At 41.1% G+C, this 19,971-nt stretch overlaps 1 protein-coding gene and 1 pseudogene across 11 annotated transcripts in view; both read left to right on the forward strand.

Moving 5' to 3' along the window:
• Chd9 (chromodomain helicase DNA binding protein 9) overlaps window positions 1–19,971 on the forward strand; it is a 221,387-nt gene that overhangs the window by 183,962 nt on the left and 17,454 nt on the right. For 8 of the 11 annotated variants that reach the window (XM_029480612.1, XM_029480614.1, XM_029480613.1 and 5 more), the window contains 9 exons: window positions 3,341–3,444; window positions 4,579–4,696; window positions 5,301–5,358; window positions 7,150–7,192; window positions 8,431–8,650; window positions 12,044–12,246; window positions 14,954–15,856; window positions 16,505–16,665; window positions 19,043–19,315. In XM_029480612.1, coding sequence (XP_029336472.1) covers window positions 3,341–3,444; window positions 4,579–4,696; window positions 5,301–5,358; window positions 7,150–7,192; window positions 8,431–8,650; window positions 12,044–12,246; window positions 14,954–15,856; window positions 16,505–16,665; window positions 19,043–19,315 — 2,083 coding nt within the window. The remainder of the gene's footprint in view (window positions 1–3,340; window positions 3,445–4,578; window positions 4,697–5,300; window positions 5,359–7,149; window positions 7,193–8,430; window positions 8,651–12,043; window positions 12,247–14,953; window positions 15,857–16,504; window positions 16,666–19,042; window positions 19,316–19,971) is intronic. The other 3 variants (XM_029480617.1, XM_029480620.1, XM_029480616.1) reach the window with 2 other exon arrangements.
• On the forward strand, window positions 17,032–18,338 carry LOC110299808 (annotated as a pseudogene).

Raw genomic sequence — 19,971 nt, forward strand, 5'->3', positions numbered from 1 at the left:
GAGCTATCCATGTATATAATTCAAAGTTCAGCAGAACTGTTGTCCTCTCAAGTAGGCCTTCCTGCCACGCCATCTAAAGTACATCCAATCATCTATTTTAATGTCTCTTAATTCCTTTGCTATTCAAAACTTTTTCTTTCATTGTAATTCACGTTCTGTCTTATTGATCATTGTATTCTCATACGTTATCATCTGTGGCTGGGACTATCGATTTCTATAGAGCCCTTGCCTATCACATAAGGACCTAGGATCAATCCTGAGCATTCTCCTCCCCAAGTAGAATGGCGAATCTTAAACTGTTAATTACTCAATGAATACTTGCTGACTAATTGCCTCTTTTCCTCTGGCTATGACTAACCTACTGACCTACATTTGGTATCCTAGTCAATGTTCTGTTGATTATTCTTTTTCCTTTTTTAAAATAATTCTACATCTCTTTGGATTTTATCACGTTTACATCTCCTCCACCTTAAACACAAATTTGTACACAAAATGCATCACGTTTGAACACAGTGTCTCTTCCACCATATTAATACTCCCTTTGCTGTCATAGACTCACTTGTCTTATGTCAGGAACTTGAACCACTGGCCATGTTACTTTCTCAGCCAGGAAGCAGAGAGTAGTAAGCTCCTGTGCTCAACTCTTTCTTCTCTCGAGCTTAGGGTCCAGGCATAGGGAATGGTGCCCCGCAGAGTGAGGAGCTTTTCCCCTCTGTTACCCGAATCCAAATGACCCCTCAGGTCATTCTAGAGGTCACCAATGCGATGCTTGAAAATAATTATCACACATCACTTACCACTTAGCTTTCATTATTTGGGGTTGCCATCTTGGTGGCTTAACGTTTTATATCTATTCTAATGTTTTCAGATCTCTATCTCAAGTCTGTACCTCTTACTTAAATTTTACCTTTTTACACTTGCCTTGATTGGTTACTATGATTAGAACATTTTCTTTTCCTCCTTTCTCTGCTAACCCCTCCTTTCCTCAGCTCTATGGACTAAGCCTGTCTTTCTGTGTCTACAAGTCTGTGCTGGGCCACATAGGGCCACATACTCCAATACTGCATCATGCTACTGGTCATGAATTCCTGCAGGTGCCTCTTTACAAAGTCAAGGGCATCCATTTAAATTCATTGCAGTTATTGGTACTAAGCGTATTTTGAATGAAAGATTTAACCTAGGAAGTCTTAAAGGGCCTTAGGCAGGAAATATCACATCATTTTCAAGGCAGAAATCAATCACTTGGGAGGCTGAAGCAGAATGAACAAGTTTCATGTCTGCCTGATCTGCATAGTGAATTCTAATCAGCCTAGCCTCCATAGCATAACACAGCCTTCAAAAAACAAACAAAACACAATAAAGAACCAGAAAAACCCAGCAAAACATGCAAGTCTGTCTTGTATCCCTTTTGCTAACAGTTTACAAACACCTCATGTTCCTGTGGCACTCAGTTTGAACCACCAACTGTATGTATACTGACTGATGCTTTCACAAGCAGGAGCATGGGCAAAGCTTTTCATCACAAAGAGCCAGGCTTAAAGCGCCACCTGGTGGTGGACAAGGGACACTGTTTGATCCCAATTCCCCTCCTTTTGAGTTAGAAACTCCATTAAAAAATAAGTATTCTGGGCTGGAGAGATGTCTCAACAGTTAAGAACACTGACTGCTCTTCTAAAGGTCCTGAATTCAATTCCCAGCAACCACATGGTGGCTCACAGCCATCTGTAATGGGATCCAATGTCCTCTTCTGGTGTGTCTGAGTGTACTCATATACATAAAATAAATAAATCTTTAAAAAAATATAAATAAATACATATTTTCTTTAGCTAAGTTTCTTTATCTTTTTTTTCAACTTTTGAAAAGTACAGAAAAGTCATTCTCTCTATTTCTCTACTCAGTGGAAACATTTTCAGTTTTGGTTTGTTTCATAGCAAAGATACAATGAAGTACCTGCTTAAGGTGCTAATATTATCAGTGTCGCGTCCCCCACGTCCTTTCTCCCCATGGGCCAAGCCCTTCTGAAGACAACTGCGAACCACAGAGCTGAGTCACTCAGCATCCTCTATCTCCTCAGGAAACTCTTTGTGCCTTCTCTCTCACGGCTATTGCTGGTCACGTGAAGGGGTCTTTGTCGGCTCCAGGAGCACATTTGTCAGCTTGTTTTTATATGAAAGCCAAATTATTAAAGAAGTTTTGGCATAGAACTTAATTATTACCAGGAAACTTAACAGTTAAGATCTAAATTAATTGCTAATTAATTTAGGAAATGATAGTGATCAGACATAGTATTACTTTGTGTTAGATTAGTTTTCTGACTCCGTAAAAATTAATAGTTTAATGAAATCAAATAGTAAAATTCTTAGTCTATTTTGTTTTCTGCAGAGTAGTTCATTCAGTTTCTACCATTTGACTACTGAATATCAGGAAACATGCACACGTACAGGGACACACACACGCTAGCTATTAAACATTAGGAATGTATCTTTTATCCTATACTTGTTCTAAATTACAATCAAAGAAATAAACAGGCTTACAGGTGATGTCACCTGCATCATTTGGAGAACATTTCAGTGAGAATGGTATCATGGGGTGCGAGGGAGTGGACAAGTTATTGCCAGCTCGCTGTCATAAAAACAGACAAACTGCCGGGCAGTGGTGGCGCACGCCTTTAATCCCAGCATTTGGGAGGCAGAGGCAGGTGGATTTCTGAGTTCAAGGCCAGCCTGGTCTACAGAGTGAGTTCCAGGACAGCCAGGGCTACACAGAGAACCCCTGTCTCGAAAAACAAACAAACAAAAACAAAAAAACAGACAAACTGACAAAGCATTATGGGTTTTTGTCAAGAGTCTGTAATAATCTGAACACTGTCATTTTTTACTGAATAGTATGAATATATATAAATTAATATATACTTATATATTAATACTAAAGTAGTGCTTTGTATGATTTAATTAAATTATGAATTAAAACCCTACATTTTTAAGTGTGATCTCAACAAAGCTGATCTAAGATGTGCCATAGCATTCTTTTGCACAAAGCACTTCCTTTGACCTGTCAGAACCTGGTGTTCTCACCTGAAGATTTGTCTTACAATGCTATTTACTGCTGTAACAACCCAGTGAGGTGCTCTGTGTGTGTGTGTGGTGGGGGGGAGGGGTGGGGAGCAGTGCTGAGAAGACTGCCTTAGGAGAACCAGACGGTAACCCTTGCTGAGACGTATTGGCTTTGCTGAACATAATGTTAGTTCATTCTATGAGATCTTTGTTGCTGTTACACCACTTATACCTCTTGCCTCCTTTATACACATTTATGAAATTCATAATGTTGTGCTGTTTTTAAGTGACATTGATGTGTGGGTGCCAGAGCCAGACCATTCCGAGGTTCCTGCTGCGTGGTGGGACTTTGATGCTGATAAGTCTCTTCTTATTGGGGTTTTTAAGCACGGTAAGTAAGGAGTGAGGGGTAGAGTTCTTTTTGTGGATAATGGAATTCCCAGTTTTTTAGTTTATTGGTTTTCACTTACAGTTTTACTACACACACACACACACACACACACACACACACGTATAGTCATTAAACCATAGATTGTCAAACTAAGACAAATCAAATCCTCATGAGATGGTGGTGTATGTGACTTGCCCTCTGGACTTTCAGTGTTGCACAGATTCCTCTCTCAGAAGAGTTGCATCAATTCTCTGTGTGATCAGTTTATTCTTTTTGATTGATAAGATGTATTTATTGTTATTTTATACATTAGAATGCTTTTTCTCCATATGTGTTTTTTTTTTTAAAGATTTACTTATTATATGTAAGTACACTGTAGCTGTCTTCAGACACTCCAGAAGAGGGCGCCAGATCTTGTTACGGATGGTTGTGAGCCACCATGTGGTTGCTGGGATTTGAACTCTGGACCTTCGGAAGAGCAGTCGGGTGCTCTTACCCACTGAGCCATCTCACCAGCCCCTCTCCATATGTGTTTATGCTCTGCATGCATTCCTGATACACTAAGATGCCAGAGGATAACACCAGATGACCTTGAACCTGAGTTAGGATGACTGGGAGCCACTCTGTGGGTGATGGGAACCAAACCTAGGTCTTCAGCAAGAACAGCGGTGCTCTCAATTGTTGAACCATCTCTCCAGCTCTGTTTTCATTGTTGTTGCTGTGGTAATTTTTTTTTTAAGATTTGATTTTTAATGATGTGTGTTCACATGCATCCAATGCTCAAGTCATTAAAAAGAGAATGTTGGATCACCTGGAGCTGAAACTAAAGGCTGTGGTTAGCAGCGTAACATGGGTCCTGGGAACTGAACCTGGGTCTTCTAGAGGAGCAGGAACACTCTGAAGCACTGGGCCCTCCCTCTATTTTTCTTTGTAACAGATACATTAAAATTTTTATGGTATTATTTGACCGTGTTGTATTTAGTAACTCTTTCAAGACAGCATATTTAACATGTATTACTTAGATATACAATGTTCCTTTAATCCCAGAATATCCGTATTCTGCATACAAGGAACCCTTGTGTTTTCACAACTTTCTTCTGTCCTCTGAATCTTTGTAACTGGCGGTCCTTCCAGGTTATGAAAAGTACAACACGATCAGAGCAGACCCAGCTTTGTGCTTCTTGGAAAGAGTGGGCAAGCCTGACGACAAGGCTGTCGCTGCTGAACAGAGAGCCAATGACTACATGGATGGGTACGTGTGGGTCACACTTGGCTCCATGGGCTTGCTTTCCCTGTCTGTGAGGTTCATCTTTGTCTTTAGATTTGTTTACTGTTTGCTTTATGCAATTTGCCTGCATGTATGTATAGATAACATTTGCATGCCTAGTGCTCCTAAAGTCAAAAAAGGGCTTTGGATCTCCTGGGACTGGAGTTATTATAGAGTTGAGAACCAGTTTGTGGGTGTCACGAATCAAACCTGGGTTCCCTACAAGAGCAGCAAGGGCTCTAATCACTAAACTTGCTTTGTAACTCAAGGTTTATCTGTGTGTGGGGCGGGGGGAGCAAGACCACGTGCAGGAGTGCATAGGTCGACTGCAGGTGTTATTTTCAGCTCTTGCCAACCTTGTTTTTTTTTTTTTTTTTTTGTGAGAGAGAGGCCTCTTCTCAGGGAGTGGGCAAATCTGGTAAATGAACAAGCCCCAGGACCCCCATCTGTACCTTCCTACCATTGGGGTCATAAGTGTGCACCAAATCACTCGGCTTTTTCTGCAGTGCTGAGAATCAATTTGACCTCTAAGACAGGCCGAGAAGTCATCAGTCTCTTACAATAATGAGAACATTTGTCATTCTAACAGGGATGTGGAAGATCCAGAATACAAGCCTGCCCCAGCCATCTTTAAAGATGATATTGAGGTATGTTTTGGATCACATTTTTTAAACTTCATTATTAGGTATTCCTTATAAGTGATCAATTTAAATTGATGAACATCACGAATAATCATTTAGGATTGCCTGACATCCACTGCTAGCCAAGATTAAAACTGGCTTGGGCATGTAATGCAGTTTGCCTATATTTCATACTTCTTAGAACCAAGAAGTATAGCATCTTGGGACAAAACTTGAAAACTAAGTAAAAGCAGATACTCAGGTAAACACAAAAGCATGGAAATTATACCTCCATTGAGAAGGACTGCATTAAAGGAAAACATCTAGCAAGATCCTAAAATGCCATCGTAATGTAAAGAAAGCAAGTCAGTGTGGAGAGTCACTGCTACAATCGTAGGGTTTCAGGAATGAGAGCTCAGCTTAGAAAGAGTGCAAGGCACATGGAGACATCAGATAAACTGAGATGACTCAGCCTGGGAGTATGCTCACTGCCAACTCTAAAGACGAAACCTCAATGGTGGTAAAAGAACAAACTTGAGGGAAGTGTTCCTGTGGCATACCCATATACACCGTGGCTGGCATGCACACATGCATGCATATATTGATAAATAAAAATAATGCATAAATAAATGTAAAAAAATTAAGGGAGAGGTAATCTACCATTCCCTGTACTCAGAGCCCCCAAGTAGGGGTCTCCTCCTAGTATGGTCTAAACTCTCGACTATAGTGGGAGTACACGGCCAGTGTGTGCCCACACAGGAGTGCCTTCCTAGAGACCTTGCTGCACATGGCTGGAAGTGTGATGTACAGTTGCCACGGACACTTTCCCCGGAAAAGTCTTCTGTTGGGATTCTTCAGGAAAGCACTCAAGGCAGGAACTGGTCAGAAGAACAGTTTATGTAGCAGGAGCTGGGCTTTGGACGGGACCATGCTGAGAGCTGAGCAGTAGAGGACTTCCCCAGTAGTAGGAAGTAAAAGTTTTCCCTTTCCTTCTATGGCATCTGTCTAGTTTCTTCTCCTGACAACCCTTACATCAATAATGACTGTCAAAGGAAAACTAAAAGTTGAGAAGTGGGTTAGCATGACTGCACCTGCCATCTGCCTGGCAAGCGTTCCAAAGGAACAAATGGCTGTCATACAGAAAGTACACTATTTGAATGAGGTATCAGTTGAAAAGACATGAATCCTCAGTATTAGTAAAATGAAGTCCACAACTGGATACAACTGTAGACACTCCAAAGGCAACCATAGCAAGCGAAGCTCCCCTGCAGGTTCCCAGCTGTGACACTTTCCATGGCCGTAAGAACATGGTTCTTGGAATACACTGCAGCAGTCTAAATGAAGAGCAGCACTGGGATGCCCAGCTGCACTGCTCTGTTGTCAGGTAAAAGGCTGAATCCACACACACAGTCCAAGCTGAAGAAGAGATGTACTGTTTGGCACATAGGAGTAAGTGTACATCTTTTAAGTGATGCACAGAACGTGAAAAGCAGCTCAACAGAGAAACATAAGGCAGCTCAGGGCTAAAGAGGATGGAGGAGGGCACCTAGTGACTGATTCAAACCATCAGAGGCAATAGGGAGAGATGGTCATTGTGAGAACTTAGCCAAAAAGTTGTGCTTTGCTTTTGCTAAGTGGATTGGTACAAAATCTTAGTTCAGTAAGTTCCTGGGTTAATTCATAGGTCAGGTTTGTTTTGTTTTGTTTTTAAGGTGTTGAGAGTCTCTTATAAAGAAGTTTTGTTCTTTTTTTTTCTTTCTTTCTTTCTTTTTTAATTTTAATTCAGTTACTTTGTAACAAATATCTGTCTCTTTAAAGGATGACGTTTCCTCACCTGGCGACCTGGTCATAGCTGATGGAGGTAGGCTGCACTTCTTCACTTAGCAGCGCTGGGAATTCATCTCCTCAGGAAGGGGAGATGAACAGGTCACACTGTTGTCTCTCTAATCTGCACGAGTACTATGGGACTGCTGTGCTTGTCTTAGAAACTCTGTACGGAGAATGTAACAGTACTGTTAGGCTTTGCAAAGCCTTGACTCTGAACTTACAGACTAGACACTTTGACTATGGCTTGGTTAAATCATTAGATATTAGTGCAATAATAATGCATTTCATTTCTTATCACTTCCGTATGTACATCAGGGAACAGCCTTTTACTCTCTACAAAACAAGCTGAGAAAGTTCTGCTATTACTGTTATTTTGGTTTTGTGGGATTTTGCTGGAATTTTTTTAAAGTAATTGTTTGTGGTTTTACACAAGGTCTCCTGTTACCAGGCTGACCTTAAACTTACGATATAGCTAAAGATGACACTGAGTGTCTGATCTTCCCAAGTGCTAGGGTTGCGGCATAGCTCATCTCTGCCAGTCTCATCACTGCTGGTGATAACAGACCCAGGACTTCATGCTTGCTAGGCAGACACTCTTCAACTGAGCTACATCCCCAGTCTTCACAGTGGGTTTTTTAAATATATATTTAAATACACAATTTTCTACCTAATGGCTTTAAAACTGCTTTGATTATAAATTAATATAAAGTCAATAAATAATTTTATATTTCCTGGGTTTACAGTATGAAGCATCCCGTTGATTTTTGTTTGGCTTTTAATGTATTCATGTCATTGAATAATTGCAAGGCAGCATGTTATATTAGACCCGGAATTCCAAGAGTTGTATTTTCTGTGCAAGAAAATTCCGTTCAAATAGCTAGCATCCTGACTCCACTTCCACCATACTCCTCTTACTTTGAGTAACTCTTCTACTGTAATGCTTTTTAAAGATATAAACTTATTTTTTTCTTATGAGATAAGGTCTCACTCACTATGTAGCTCTGGTTGCCCTGGAACTCACTATATAGACCAAACTGGCCTTAAACTCAGAGCTCTGGCTGTCTCTGTGTACAGAGTGCTGGGATTAAAGTGTGTGCTACCACACCCAGTGGTTTGTTTTTTTTTTGATAAAGAAAGACTTGATTGTTTACTTCCTATAATCAGATTGAAAGAAAAAAAGCAAATACAAAGTTTTGTCTTTTGTGAGTGTCATACAATAAATATCTGCTTAGGTTTTGTCATTGTTTTTAATATAAGTTTTCTTAAATACAGAGGGTCAATTGATGGAAGGGGATAAAGTGTATTGGCCTACCCCGTCAGCTCTGACCACACGGCTAAGACGTCTCATCACTGCATATCAGCGAACTAATAAAAACAGACACATCCAGCAAATACAACCCACGTTCTCAGTGCCTGCCAATGCCATGCAGCCTCTTTACGAAGAAGCTGCCCTGAACCCTAAAATGGCAGCTAAGATTGAAAGACAGCAGAGGTAAGACCGTAGCAGTTTTAATATACAGTATCTGTGGACATGTGTTCATTCAGACGATTATGAAGTTCTTAAACTATCATCCTGATTGGCCAGAACAAAAGGCTCACGTACATACATGCATATACTCATTCACTTACAGAAGCAGAATTATGAAAAAACTAGGAAAGATTATGTCTTATGTTTATAATTCATATTTCATTCATGTCTTTACTAACATTGAAATATTTAATAAAGGCATAGATAACATTTCTTTATACAATTTTAAATTATCAATAGATCCAAAACTTAAATTATGATAGAAACTTGCCTATCTTATTTCACATTAAAACATTTCTAAAATTTAAGAATGAATGGAAAGCAAACTCACTTCTTTATAAAAGGGTGAATTGTTGGAACTGCTGTTGTTGAAGGGAAAGTGAGAGACGTTAAGACAGGGGAGCCAAGCAGTCTCGAGTCTGAGGGAGGTGGATCTCTGTGAGTTCGAGGCCAGTCTGGTCTAAAAGGGAGTTAGTTGCCCGAGAGTTAGGCCTGTGTAGAGACACCCTGTCTTAAGACAAGACAAAGCAAGACAGGAAAGTTTCTCAACCACAAAAGTTCCAACTTCTTTCCGTAAAGTATCTTTCCAAGGTTTAATCATGCGTGTTTTTCTGTGTGCATGTTTTACCTACATGTGTGTATGCATATGTTCCTGATGCCTCAGGAGGTCAGAGGGAAAGCACTTTATACAATGAGGTATTAATAGTGTCTAAGTGTCTATTGCACAGAAACTCTAAACTTTACAGAGCCGCTCCCTTGTCAGGAGACACTAAGCTGATTCCCTTTTCACTCTGGTGTACAGCATCTAAGGGGTTTTTTAGTTGTTATTTATATATGCACAGACAAATGTATCCTACAAAATAAACAGTGATTATAGTGTAAGACTTCTCTTTGTACTGGGTGTGGTGTGCTCCATTGGTTGCCAGGACATATAATAAACTGCCGATGATTTAGGTATAGAGGTTGCAGATTTCTTAAAGTCTATTCTTAATCAGTTACAAAATGTCATCCCGCCACCTTCCTGTGGTCAAAATTCTCACAGAACCAGCCTAGACTAAAGGGAAGAGATACAGATTTCATCTCCACTGGTAATGAATTGTAGAAACTGTTAATGTCCTCTGTGCCCACCCTTTAGTCTGTTAGATGTGGATTAATTTTCATGAAATAGTAGGGTTTTTATGACATTTGATTGTTCATTGTTTTGCATAGGTAGAAAATGTTATGTCCTGAAGCCTGAGTCCAAAGATTCTTACAATTAGGTTGGGGTTTTTAAAGATTTGGGGTTTTTTATGTTTTGTTTTGTTTTTTTAAGATTTGCTTCCTATTACTATTACCTTGTGGGTCTGTCCAGGGGAATGAAGGTGCCTGAAGAGGCAAGGCCTGTTGGATCCCCTTGGACCAGGAGTAAAGGCACTTGGGAGCCACCCAATATGGTTGTTGCAAGTCAAAGTTGGGCCCTCTGGAAATACACGTGTTATTAACCACTAAACCATCTTTCTAGCCCCTATTATTATTTTTGTGTATTGCATGTGTGTCTGAGCATCATGTGATGCAGTGCCCACATACATAGGCCCAAAGAAGGCATCAGATGCCATGGAATGGGAATGGAAGCTGCGTTCTCTGTGAAAGCAATCGGTGATCTGAATGGAGGAGCCCTCTTTTGTTATGCTTTACTCTGCATTTCTAGCCTTACTACAGTTATCTCCAGCCAAGAATGCCATACTTAGCTTTAGTTCCCCAGTTTATTTTTGTCTCTGTTACCCAAAAAACCCTTTTTCTCATTGTCTGGTCCATAACATAGCCCATGTGGTTTGCTCAAGTAGACATTAATAAGTATTAGATAACATCATTTCCCCCTTTCTGCGCTCATATAGCATTTACTTAACTAAATTAAGCCATTACGTAAAGTAGTGCGCAGATGTTGTGATGGCATGTTTGTGTACCTCGGTCTCAGTTGCAGTTTGTGATGATAATCAGTGCCATTTTTCATGTTTCTTTCTGTTCTGAATAATCTTGTAACAGGACCTTCGTTTCCCAGTGTGCTTTGCACCCAGGTCTACAATCCTAACTCCGTGTCTCAGCCTGTATTTTATTTTACATCATAGCTACGTTACTCCCCGCTCCCTTTCATGTGTTTGAGCACTGTGCCTGCATATATGAGTGTGTCGGTGCCCACAGATGCCAGAAGGCAGCATCAGATCCCCTGGAACTGAAATTACAGATGATTGTGAACTGCCATATGGGTGCTGGGGACTGCAAGAGCAACAAGTGCTCTAACTATTGAATCATCTCTCCAGCTCCCACATTAAATTCTCACATGGGTTCTGAGAATTGAATATTATGAACAATTATGTGTGACTATGATAAAATGAGCCATTGACATTATTTGAAAATCTTTGCCTTTTTTTTTTTGGTTTTGTTTTTTTGGGGTTTTTTTTTAACACAAAAATTGAATGAGTTAAGCAAGGACACTAGCGTGCAGATGGATACTGTAGTATGAAATTTTGTGACTCTGATGAAAACTTCCCTCTCTGTGTCAGAAGCTCTCCCCTGAAAATTGCATTAGGCGGGCCTTAGAGCTTTGTAATTAGACCCAACTCATCTTTGCTCTGTTCTCAATGGAAGCTATGTCTGTGCCAACCTGGAATACCTGTCAGCCCTTGAGGTGCAGAGCACTTCCTGATTTACTTATCCATGCCTCTCCCTCCACCCACAGTGTAACCTTCACCCATCTTACTCTCCAGCATGCCTCCACTCACCCAGGATGCGTTTGCGGGTTGGGTTGTTTTGTTTGTTTTCTACATTATTTTACTTGTGTGGGGTGAGATGTGTGTGCATCAGAGAATAGCTTGCGAGAGCCTCTCTTCATTTTGCACCATCTGCATCCTATAGCAGACTTAGTGGCAAACAGTGCTTTATCTACTGAGCCATCTTTGCTGGCACATTGATGATTTTCTTGATCACTAAAGTCTGTCTTTCTGCCCTCCTAAAATTCTTTCTATAGCACATGCAATAATGGTATTTCATACTGCAAATCTGTCTTAAAACACTTATCATTTTCCTTAGGGACAGGGTCATATAATTTTGTATTCCATGCATATTTTCTTATTTAGTAAACATGCAGAAGCCAGTTGGCAGTGACTGAAGGCACAGACAGTATATATCAATTAAGTTATGGATGGATAAGTCAACTAGAATTTTAAAATTATTTCAAGGATCAAATCTGGCTTTGATCCTGTAAGGCATTCAAGTACTATAAGCATTTTAAATCTATGTTACAGCCATTATTTTCACCATTGATAAATATTTTAGTGATGTGTGCATGTATTTTTTTAATCTCAATCTGATTCATTATAGATGGACAAGGAGAGAAGAAGCTGACTTTTATCGAGTTGTGTCTACATTTGGAGTCGTTTTTGACCCAGACAGAGGGCAGTTTGATTGGACAAAATTCAGAGCTCTGGCTAGGCTACACAAGAAAACTGATAACAGCTTGGAGAAGTATTTGTGTGCGTTCATGTCCATGTGCCGGAGGGTTTGTCGTCTTCCTTCCAAAGAAGGTATGTGTAAGGTTTCCCCTGTATAAATCAAAGAAACAGTAATAATAAATTTAGAAAATTCTAACTTTTTAGAACTGTAAGCAAATTATATTGATAGACTCCTGTCTCTTGGCCCTATTGCTGCAGTGAGATAAAGAGTAAAAACACCCACCAAAGTTTAGGAAAACAACTTGTTTAATTCTAGCATCAGGAGGCAGAGGCAGGTGATCTTTGAGTTCAAGGCCAGTTTGGTCTACGTAGTAAGTTTCAGGCCACTCAGGGCTATGGAAAAGAGGCCCTGTCTCTAACAAAAACCAAAAAGAAAGTAAATTGTACTGTTTCAAGAAAGCACTACTCCCTTGTAACCATCCACTGCCTCTGGCTCTTACAGTCTTTCCAGTCTCTCTAAATGGTTCCAGCCTGTAACCCCAACCCGGAGAGGGGGATGGACAAACACCCCATCCTAGCTAAGGAGCTTTAGGCAACTGAGCTTTCTTTAAAGATATAGCCCCTGGTCATTCTGCTGTGCTCCAGTGCCGGCCACACCTCCAGGAGCATGAGGGCAGTGCACACTGTGCCTGATGGGCTTCAGGTAAAAACAGGACACAGAATTGGATGGACACAAAAGCAGGGTAGGGCTGCGCTTGTGGTTCTGCTTTTATTTCCTAACAGATTTATTGCCAGTTTGCCAAATCATGAAGCAAATCTCTTGATTATCCAGCGCCAGGAAATTCAGGGTAGTTTCAGTCTGCTTTATTCATATGTATAATGTAGGTACTAAATAAATAGTTATTATTCTGTGTTACTAGAAAATAATGGCAAGAAAAACAAATTATATATATTCAGTACAGATACAGTTCAGCCTCCCAAATAGTATGCTCACTGAATCCTTGGATTCAGCTATTTGAATTTTACCTGTTTTGTTTGTTTGTTTGTTTTGATTTGTTTTTTACCCCTATACATTTCAGGAGGGAGGAAATTGATGCTTGTTCTGGGACAGGGTCTTGCCATATAGCTCAAGTGGCCTTGTCCCCACTTGTAATTCAACTTGCCGTGGGTCACAGTCCTCCTGCCTCTTTTCTCAGAGCTGGGATGACAGACATCTCTCCCACACTTGGCTTCTCTGACAGACATTTGTGTTCTCGGACCCCCAAGTGTTACTTGGGTATTCTCATTGTTCCTCGTTGTACAGGACCTAAGTCTCTTAAGTCATTTTGCCATATTTCCTTCTGTTCCAATTTGAGTTTTCATAGGATTGGACAGTGTGTCATTTTCTTTTTTCTTTTCTTTCTTTCTTTCTTTCTTTCTTTCTTTCTTTTTTTTTTTTTTTTTTGAAACAAGTTCTTGATTGGCACACTATGTATGCTAGCCTCCATCTCACAGAGATGTACCTCCCTCTGCATCCCCAGTGCTGGGATGAAAGCTGTGTGTCCCCGTGCCCACTTTGTTGCAGGTTCTGTGTTAATAATGTTGTAAGGTTTATGCCATCAGGATGGTACTCCTATGGATCACTAAGCCAATGTAGTTTATGATGTATTTCTCTACTTTATGTTTCCCATGTAATTAATAAGTAGCTTGCAATCTCACAAATCCTATTTCTGCTCAAACTTTAAAAAATCTGTTTGTGGGCTTGGAAGATGACTCGGTGGTTGAGAGCACAGGCTACTCCTTTGTTGGACTCTGGTTTGACTCCTAGCACCCACATGAAGGCCACAATCGACAGGAACTCCAGTTTCAGGAAACTCACCAACCTTTCCTGGCCCCCTTAGGCAACAAGCACACACATAGTTGCACACATGTGAGTGCAGGCAAAAAAATCTAGATGCATAGAATAAAAAATAATCAAAAAATTAATCTATTTTTTTAGTGCTTTCTGTATACTCAATCTTGTGTGCAATAGATTCTCTCTGAAAGTCCATTGTAAGGAAGAAGTCTTCCTCGTTTAGAGTCATTTATAGGTTGTAACCTATAAACTATAAACCCAATACTTTATTTTTGCTCAAACTTTATACATGTTTTTATTATGAGTTCTACAGGTTGGTTCTTGTATTAGTATAGTAACACATTATCTTTGTAAGTGATTTCCAAGAGCCATTAACCAAAACCAAAGGTAGGACCGCACGAGAACAAATGTCCTGTGATCCAATGCTGAAGCTGAACTCTGTTCCCTAGTAACTCATGTCATGTTTCCCACAAACGTTAAAAATCCTGTTGTTGCCAGGCATGGTGGCATGGCACATGTGGGTTGGCAGAGGCAGGTGGATCTCTAAGTTCAAAGCCAACCTACTCTACAAGTGAGTTCCAGGACAGCCAGGTATATAGACAGAGACCTTGGTTTAAAAAACAAACAAACAAAATGTCTTTGTAACCTAAGTTACCTTATGCGTTACGAAATTTGCATAAGGTAACTTAGGTTACAAAGACATTTTGTTTCTAATAAACAGATTTCACTTGTTTATTGGGTATCACTAGATGTATTTACAGGTAAGGTTAGAAAAGTTCTTTTAAAAATTCCTATTTATGGCAATATACTTCTGAAATGATCATGTTACTCATTTTAAAATATTCATATTTTGTCTCATGATTTTAGTAATTTTAAAAACAATTTTTCACATTTATAGCCCTAGAAATTATAGTGATACTGTGTAGAGGCTTTTAAAGTTATCGTGTGTTAAATCTTCCATAAAGCATTTTTGAGATTAATATTTTGGTCCTTGTTTCAATATAGAATTGGTCGATCCAAATATTTTTATTCAACCAATCACAGAAGAACGTGCTTCTAGGACTTTATATCGCATTGAACTTCTAAGAAAAGTACGGGAGCAGGCTCTTCGTCACCCACAGTTGTTTGAACGCTTGAAGCTTTGCCATCCAAATCCAGACTTACCTATCTGGTGGGAGTGTGGCTCTCATGATAGGGATTTGCTCATTGGTGCTGCCAAACATGGAGTCAGCCGGACCGACTACCACATTCTGCGTGATCCTGAACTCTCGTTTATGGCAGCTCAGAGGAACTACAATCAGAGTAAGGCGGCTCACTCAAGGACTGCTACCCCACTTTTACAGCAATACCAAGTAGCACTTTCTGCTTCTCCTCTTACCTCTTTGCCTAGACTGCTAGGTGCTAAAGGGACTCTTCTAGAGGATATGAAAGTTAAGAGTGAAAGCCTCACAGAAGAGCCCCAGTCCTCTGAAGAAGAATCTATGTCTTCTATGGAAACAAGGACACGAGTTAAATCTGAGCCTGTAAGTCCAAAGAATGGTGTTTTATCACAGGCTACTGGAGACCAGAAATCTGGTGGGAAAAGTGAAACAGACAGACGCATGGTTGCAGCCAGAACAGAACCCCTAACTCCAAACCCAGCTTCTAAGAAACAGAGAGTCCACAAAAGAGGATCAGAGTCCAGTTCTGATTCTGACTCTGATTCTGAGCGCTCATCGTGTTCTTCCAGATCCTCCTCCTCCTCTTCCTCCTCCTCTTGTTCACACTCTCGATCAGGCTCTAGCTCTTCTTCATCCTCATCTTGTTCTTCGGCATCTTCCTCCTCCTCCTCATCTTCCTCCTCCTCCTCCTCATCTTCTTCATCATCATCAGAAGAAAGTGACAGTGAAGAAGATGTCCAGAAGCGAGGTACATGCACACATTTGTTATCTTTATGACAGCTTTTCAAGTGAAAATGTATAGAACTTGATTTATATAACTGAAGCATGCTTAACTTTGTAAGCTTAAACTTTATGCTTATAAATTTTCTTAGAAAAGCATAATTGAGGAGACTGGAGACTGGAGTTACTTACATAATCCCTGTTCTGTAGATTAGTTGAACAGGGGAGTCTGAAGTTTTGTGTAACGGATTGCCTTCTTTATGACTGCCTTAAATTTACTGCTTTCCCCAGAACAAGTTTATTATGAGCAACCATCAGGAACCTTAGATTAAATAGACAAACAAGAGTACCATACTCCATACTGCCGCCTACAGTCTGTAGAAGGATGTACAGGAAGAGCTTATGCCCCTCAGCAGAGTAGCATCAGGTGACTTTTTTCTGGGGTGCCTTTGCAACAGCAGTTCAGGTACAAGGAAAGGAGTCAGCATCCAGCTTGCACAGGGACGGCTCTGGCGGTCCTAAAGAGCCCCATCTTCCCCAGGCTCTGACATCAAGCATGCTAAGAGTTATCTTATTAGGAAACTTGTGGGGAATTGAAGAAATTACATAGGATTGTAAAGGTATGCATAAGTTGTTTGATGTAGATTTAAAGGGTGACTGTAACTATTGTCCTTAGAAGGCACGCCGCACGGGAAAGCCTATGATGAGGAGAGCGTCGCATCACTGAGCACGACCCAAGATGAAACTCAGGACAGTTTCCAGGCAAACAATGGCACGCCAGAGCCTGCCTGCCTGCTACAAGGTGGATATACGCTGGCAGCCTCATATTGGCCAAAGGTAAAAGAAGAGGCTACTGCTGAGACATGTCTTCTCTTCTCTCTCTTCTCTTCTCTTCTCTTCTCTTCTCTTCTCTTCTCTTCTCTCCTTTCCTTTCCTCTCCTTTCCTTTTCTGAATAGCTTTGATGGTAAACATTCTTTTGTGTTTTGTTTGGTTTTTGTTTTTTAGACCAGGTCTTACTGTATGGCTCTGGCAGTCAGACTGAACTTATACTCTGACATCTGTCTGCCCCCTGCCCCTGCCAATCTGGGATAAAAGGTGTGACCACCACATCTGACCTAATGGTGGATAGTCTTAGGTGAAAAAATAGGTCACTATAAATTAACGATGACATTTTGGTGTTTGCATCAAAAGGTTAAATTATTACTGCCTATTAAATGCATTATACATACATGTGTATGCTTCTCGGTATAACTTTAGAATGTTTAGAATGAAGGACAGTGGAGGGAAGATGGCGTTTGATGGGCCAGAGCAGATGGAACTGGAAGAGGGGAAGGCAGGCAGTGGACTCCATCAATATTATCTGTCCAAGATTGAAGAACTCCAGTTGATTGTAAATGATAAAAGCCAGAATCTCCATAGACTGTAGGCACAAAGGAATGAGCTGAATGCAAAAGTTCACCTGTTGCAGGAGGAGCTGCAGCTGTTGCAGGAACAGGGCTCCTACGTTGGAGAAGTCGTGAGGGCCATGGATAAGAAAAAAGTATTAGTCAAGGTCCATCCTGAGGGCAAATTTGTTGTTGATGTGGACAAGAACATTGATATCAATGATGTGACGCCCAATTGTCGGGTCGCTCTAAGAAATGACAGCTACACTCTGCATAAGATCTTACCTAACAAGGTGGACCCTTTGGTGTCACTAATGATGGTGGAGAAGGTGCCAGACTCAACCTACGAGATGATTGGCAGCCTGGACAAGCAGATCAAGGAGATTAAAGAAGTGATCGAGCTGCCCGTGAAGCACCCCAAGCTCTTTGAAGCACTGGGCATCGCACAGCCAAAGGGAATCCTGCTCTACGGACCCCCAGGCACTGGGAAGACATTGTTGGCCCGCGCTGTGGCTCATCATACAGACTGTACCTTTATTCGTGTCTCTGGCTCTGAACTGGTACAGAAATTCATCGGGGAAGAGGCAAGAATGGTGAGGGAGCTGTTTGTCATGGCCCGAGAACATGCTCCATCCATCATCTTCATGGACGAGATTGACTCTATTGGCTCCTCACGGCTGGAGGGGGGCTCTGGAGGCGACAGTGAGGTACAGCGCATGATGCTGGAACTGCTCAATCAGCTGGATGGCTTTGAGGCCACCAAGAATATCAAGGTTATCATGGCTACTAATAGAATTGATATCCTGGACTCTGCCCTGCTTCGTCCTGGGAGGATTGACAGAAAAATTGAATTCCCACCCCCCAATGAGGAGGCCCAGCTGGACATTTTGAAAATCCACTCTCGGAAAATGAACTTGACCAGGGGGATCAACCTGAGGAAAATTGCTGAGTTGATGCCGGGAGCTTCAGGGGCTGAAGTGAAGGGTGTGTGCACAGAAGCTGGCATGTACACCCTGCGGGAATGGCGTGTCCACATTACTCAGGAGGACTTTGAGATGGCAGTAGCTAAGGCCATACAAAAAGATAGTGAGAAAAACATGTCCATCAAGAAGCTATGGAAGTGAGGCTGTGTCCTTTGTGTGTGTGTGTGTGTGTGTGTGTGTGTCCCCCATAAAGGTCTGTGTGATGATAAAAAAAAAAAAAGAATGAAGGACAGTAAATGCCATTTGTTGTTGTATCCTACCAAAAAGCTCATTTTAAATAGGTACATTCGGTGGTACAAGCAGCTCCAGCTGTATGACTGTAATCCCCATGTGTGACTAGACTAATACAGGGCACCTTTGGAAATGAGGTTGAGAAGTTAGAAATGGAAGAGCCTGTTCTCTTTCTATATTCCTACGTATTACTTTTGTACCCTGCATCTGTAAAGGCAGCTCCACTAATAGAGCACTGTGCTAACATGCATAGAGCCTCAGGTTTAACCGACTATTGTGGTTCACATTTATATTCCATTTCTATAATTCAAGCAAGTGGGAGGTCCCTTGGGAAGTTTAGTGACTTCAAGGACTGCCTAGAATGCGTAAGACTTCGTTAAAGGAATAAAATATTAAAATAGTAAATATATCTTTGTGATATAATGCTTTTGAACTTCACCAAAGGGAATTTGTGCTTAAATAATGTACAGAATGATTATGTATACATATGAGAATATATAAGCATACTACATACAGTTATACCTGGCTTAAACCATCAAAGCTCTTAGGTTATTTGATCTGCAAAGGTCTGGCCTAAGTACTAAAGAATACTTTGATGTTCCCTGCTTTTCTAGGACCGGGTAATGATCAACCGCCTGGACAGTATTTGTCAGACAGTTCTGAAAGGGAAGTGGCCGTCAGCTAGAAGACATTATGATGCTAACACGGTGGCGTCCTTCTATACCACAAAACTGCTGGATAGCCCCGGAGCAGCTACAGAACACAGCGAGCCCAGCGTCCCCACACCCCCAGCCGTTGCTGTCAAAGAAGAGCATGAACAGTCAGCACAGATGTCAAAGGTGAAGAAGCATGTACGAGAAAAGGAGTTTACAGTGAAAATCAAAGACGTATGTGCATTTTTATTGCCCTAGGGCCTGGTTGCGATTGCGGTGTGCAGCATGCTTTTCTGCAGTGGCTGCCTGCTCTCACTCTTCCTGCCTTCCTTCCTCCCTTCCTTCACATCCTTGTCTCAGGGTACTGCAGTGCTTCCTTCCTGTAGCTAGGCTGTTCAGGGTGAGCATCCCATTAAAGGGCTCATCACTAAGTAGGCTTTTCTCCTGAGAATGGTTCTGAACAAGGTGTTTCCTGAAGAGGGTGACTATTTCTGTTCTGGCGTTTTACAATATGTATGTGGTATATCAATGTACTTTCTCAAACACTTAATGTGTCCCATTATTAGGAATGCTTTTTTAATATGATCTTTGAAGTTTAATTATTTGTTATCAAAAATATGGGTGAGCTTTAGTGTGGAAGACAGACAGGGCTAGGAAGGCGTAGGGAGAGGGGGAGGCACATGGGAAGACCGTATGTCATACAGGGAAGAGTCATGCCAGTATATGTGTGTGTGTGTGTGTGTGTGTGTGTGTGTGTGTGTGTGTGTGTGTGTGTATATGTGTTCATGCACATGTGTGAGCTTTAGTGTGGAAGACAGACAGGGCTAGGAAGGCGTAGGGAGAGGGGGAGGCACATGGGAAGACCGTATGTCATACAGGGAAGAGTCATG

This window comes from Mus caroli, chromosome 8 (genome assembly GCF_900094665.2).
Source record: "Mus caroli chromosome 8, CAROLI_EIJ_v1.1, whole genome shotgun sequence".
NCBI classification, from domain to species: Eukaryota; Metazoa; Chordata; class Mammalia; order Rodentia; family Muridae; genus Mus; species Mus caroli.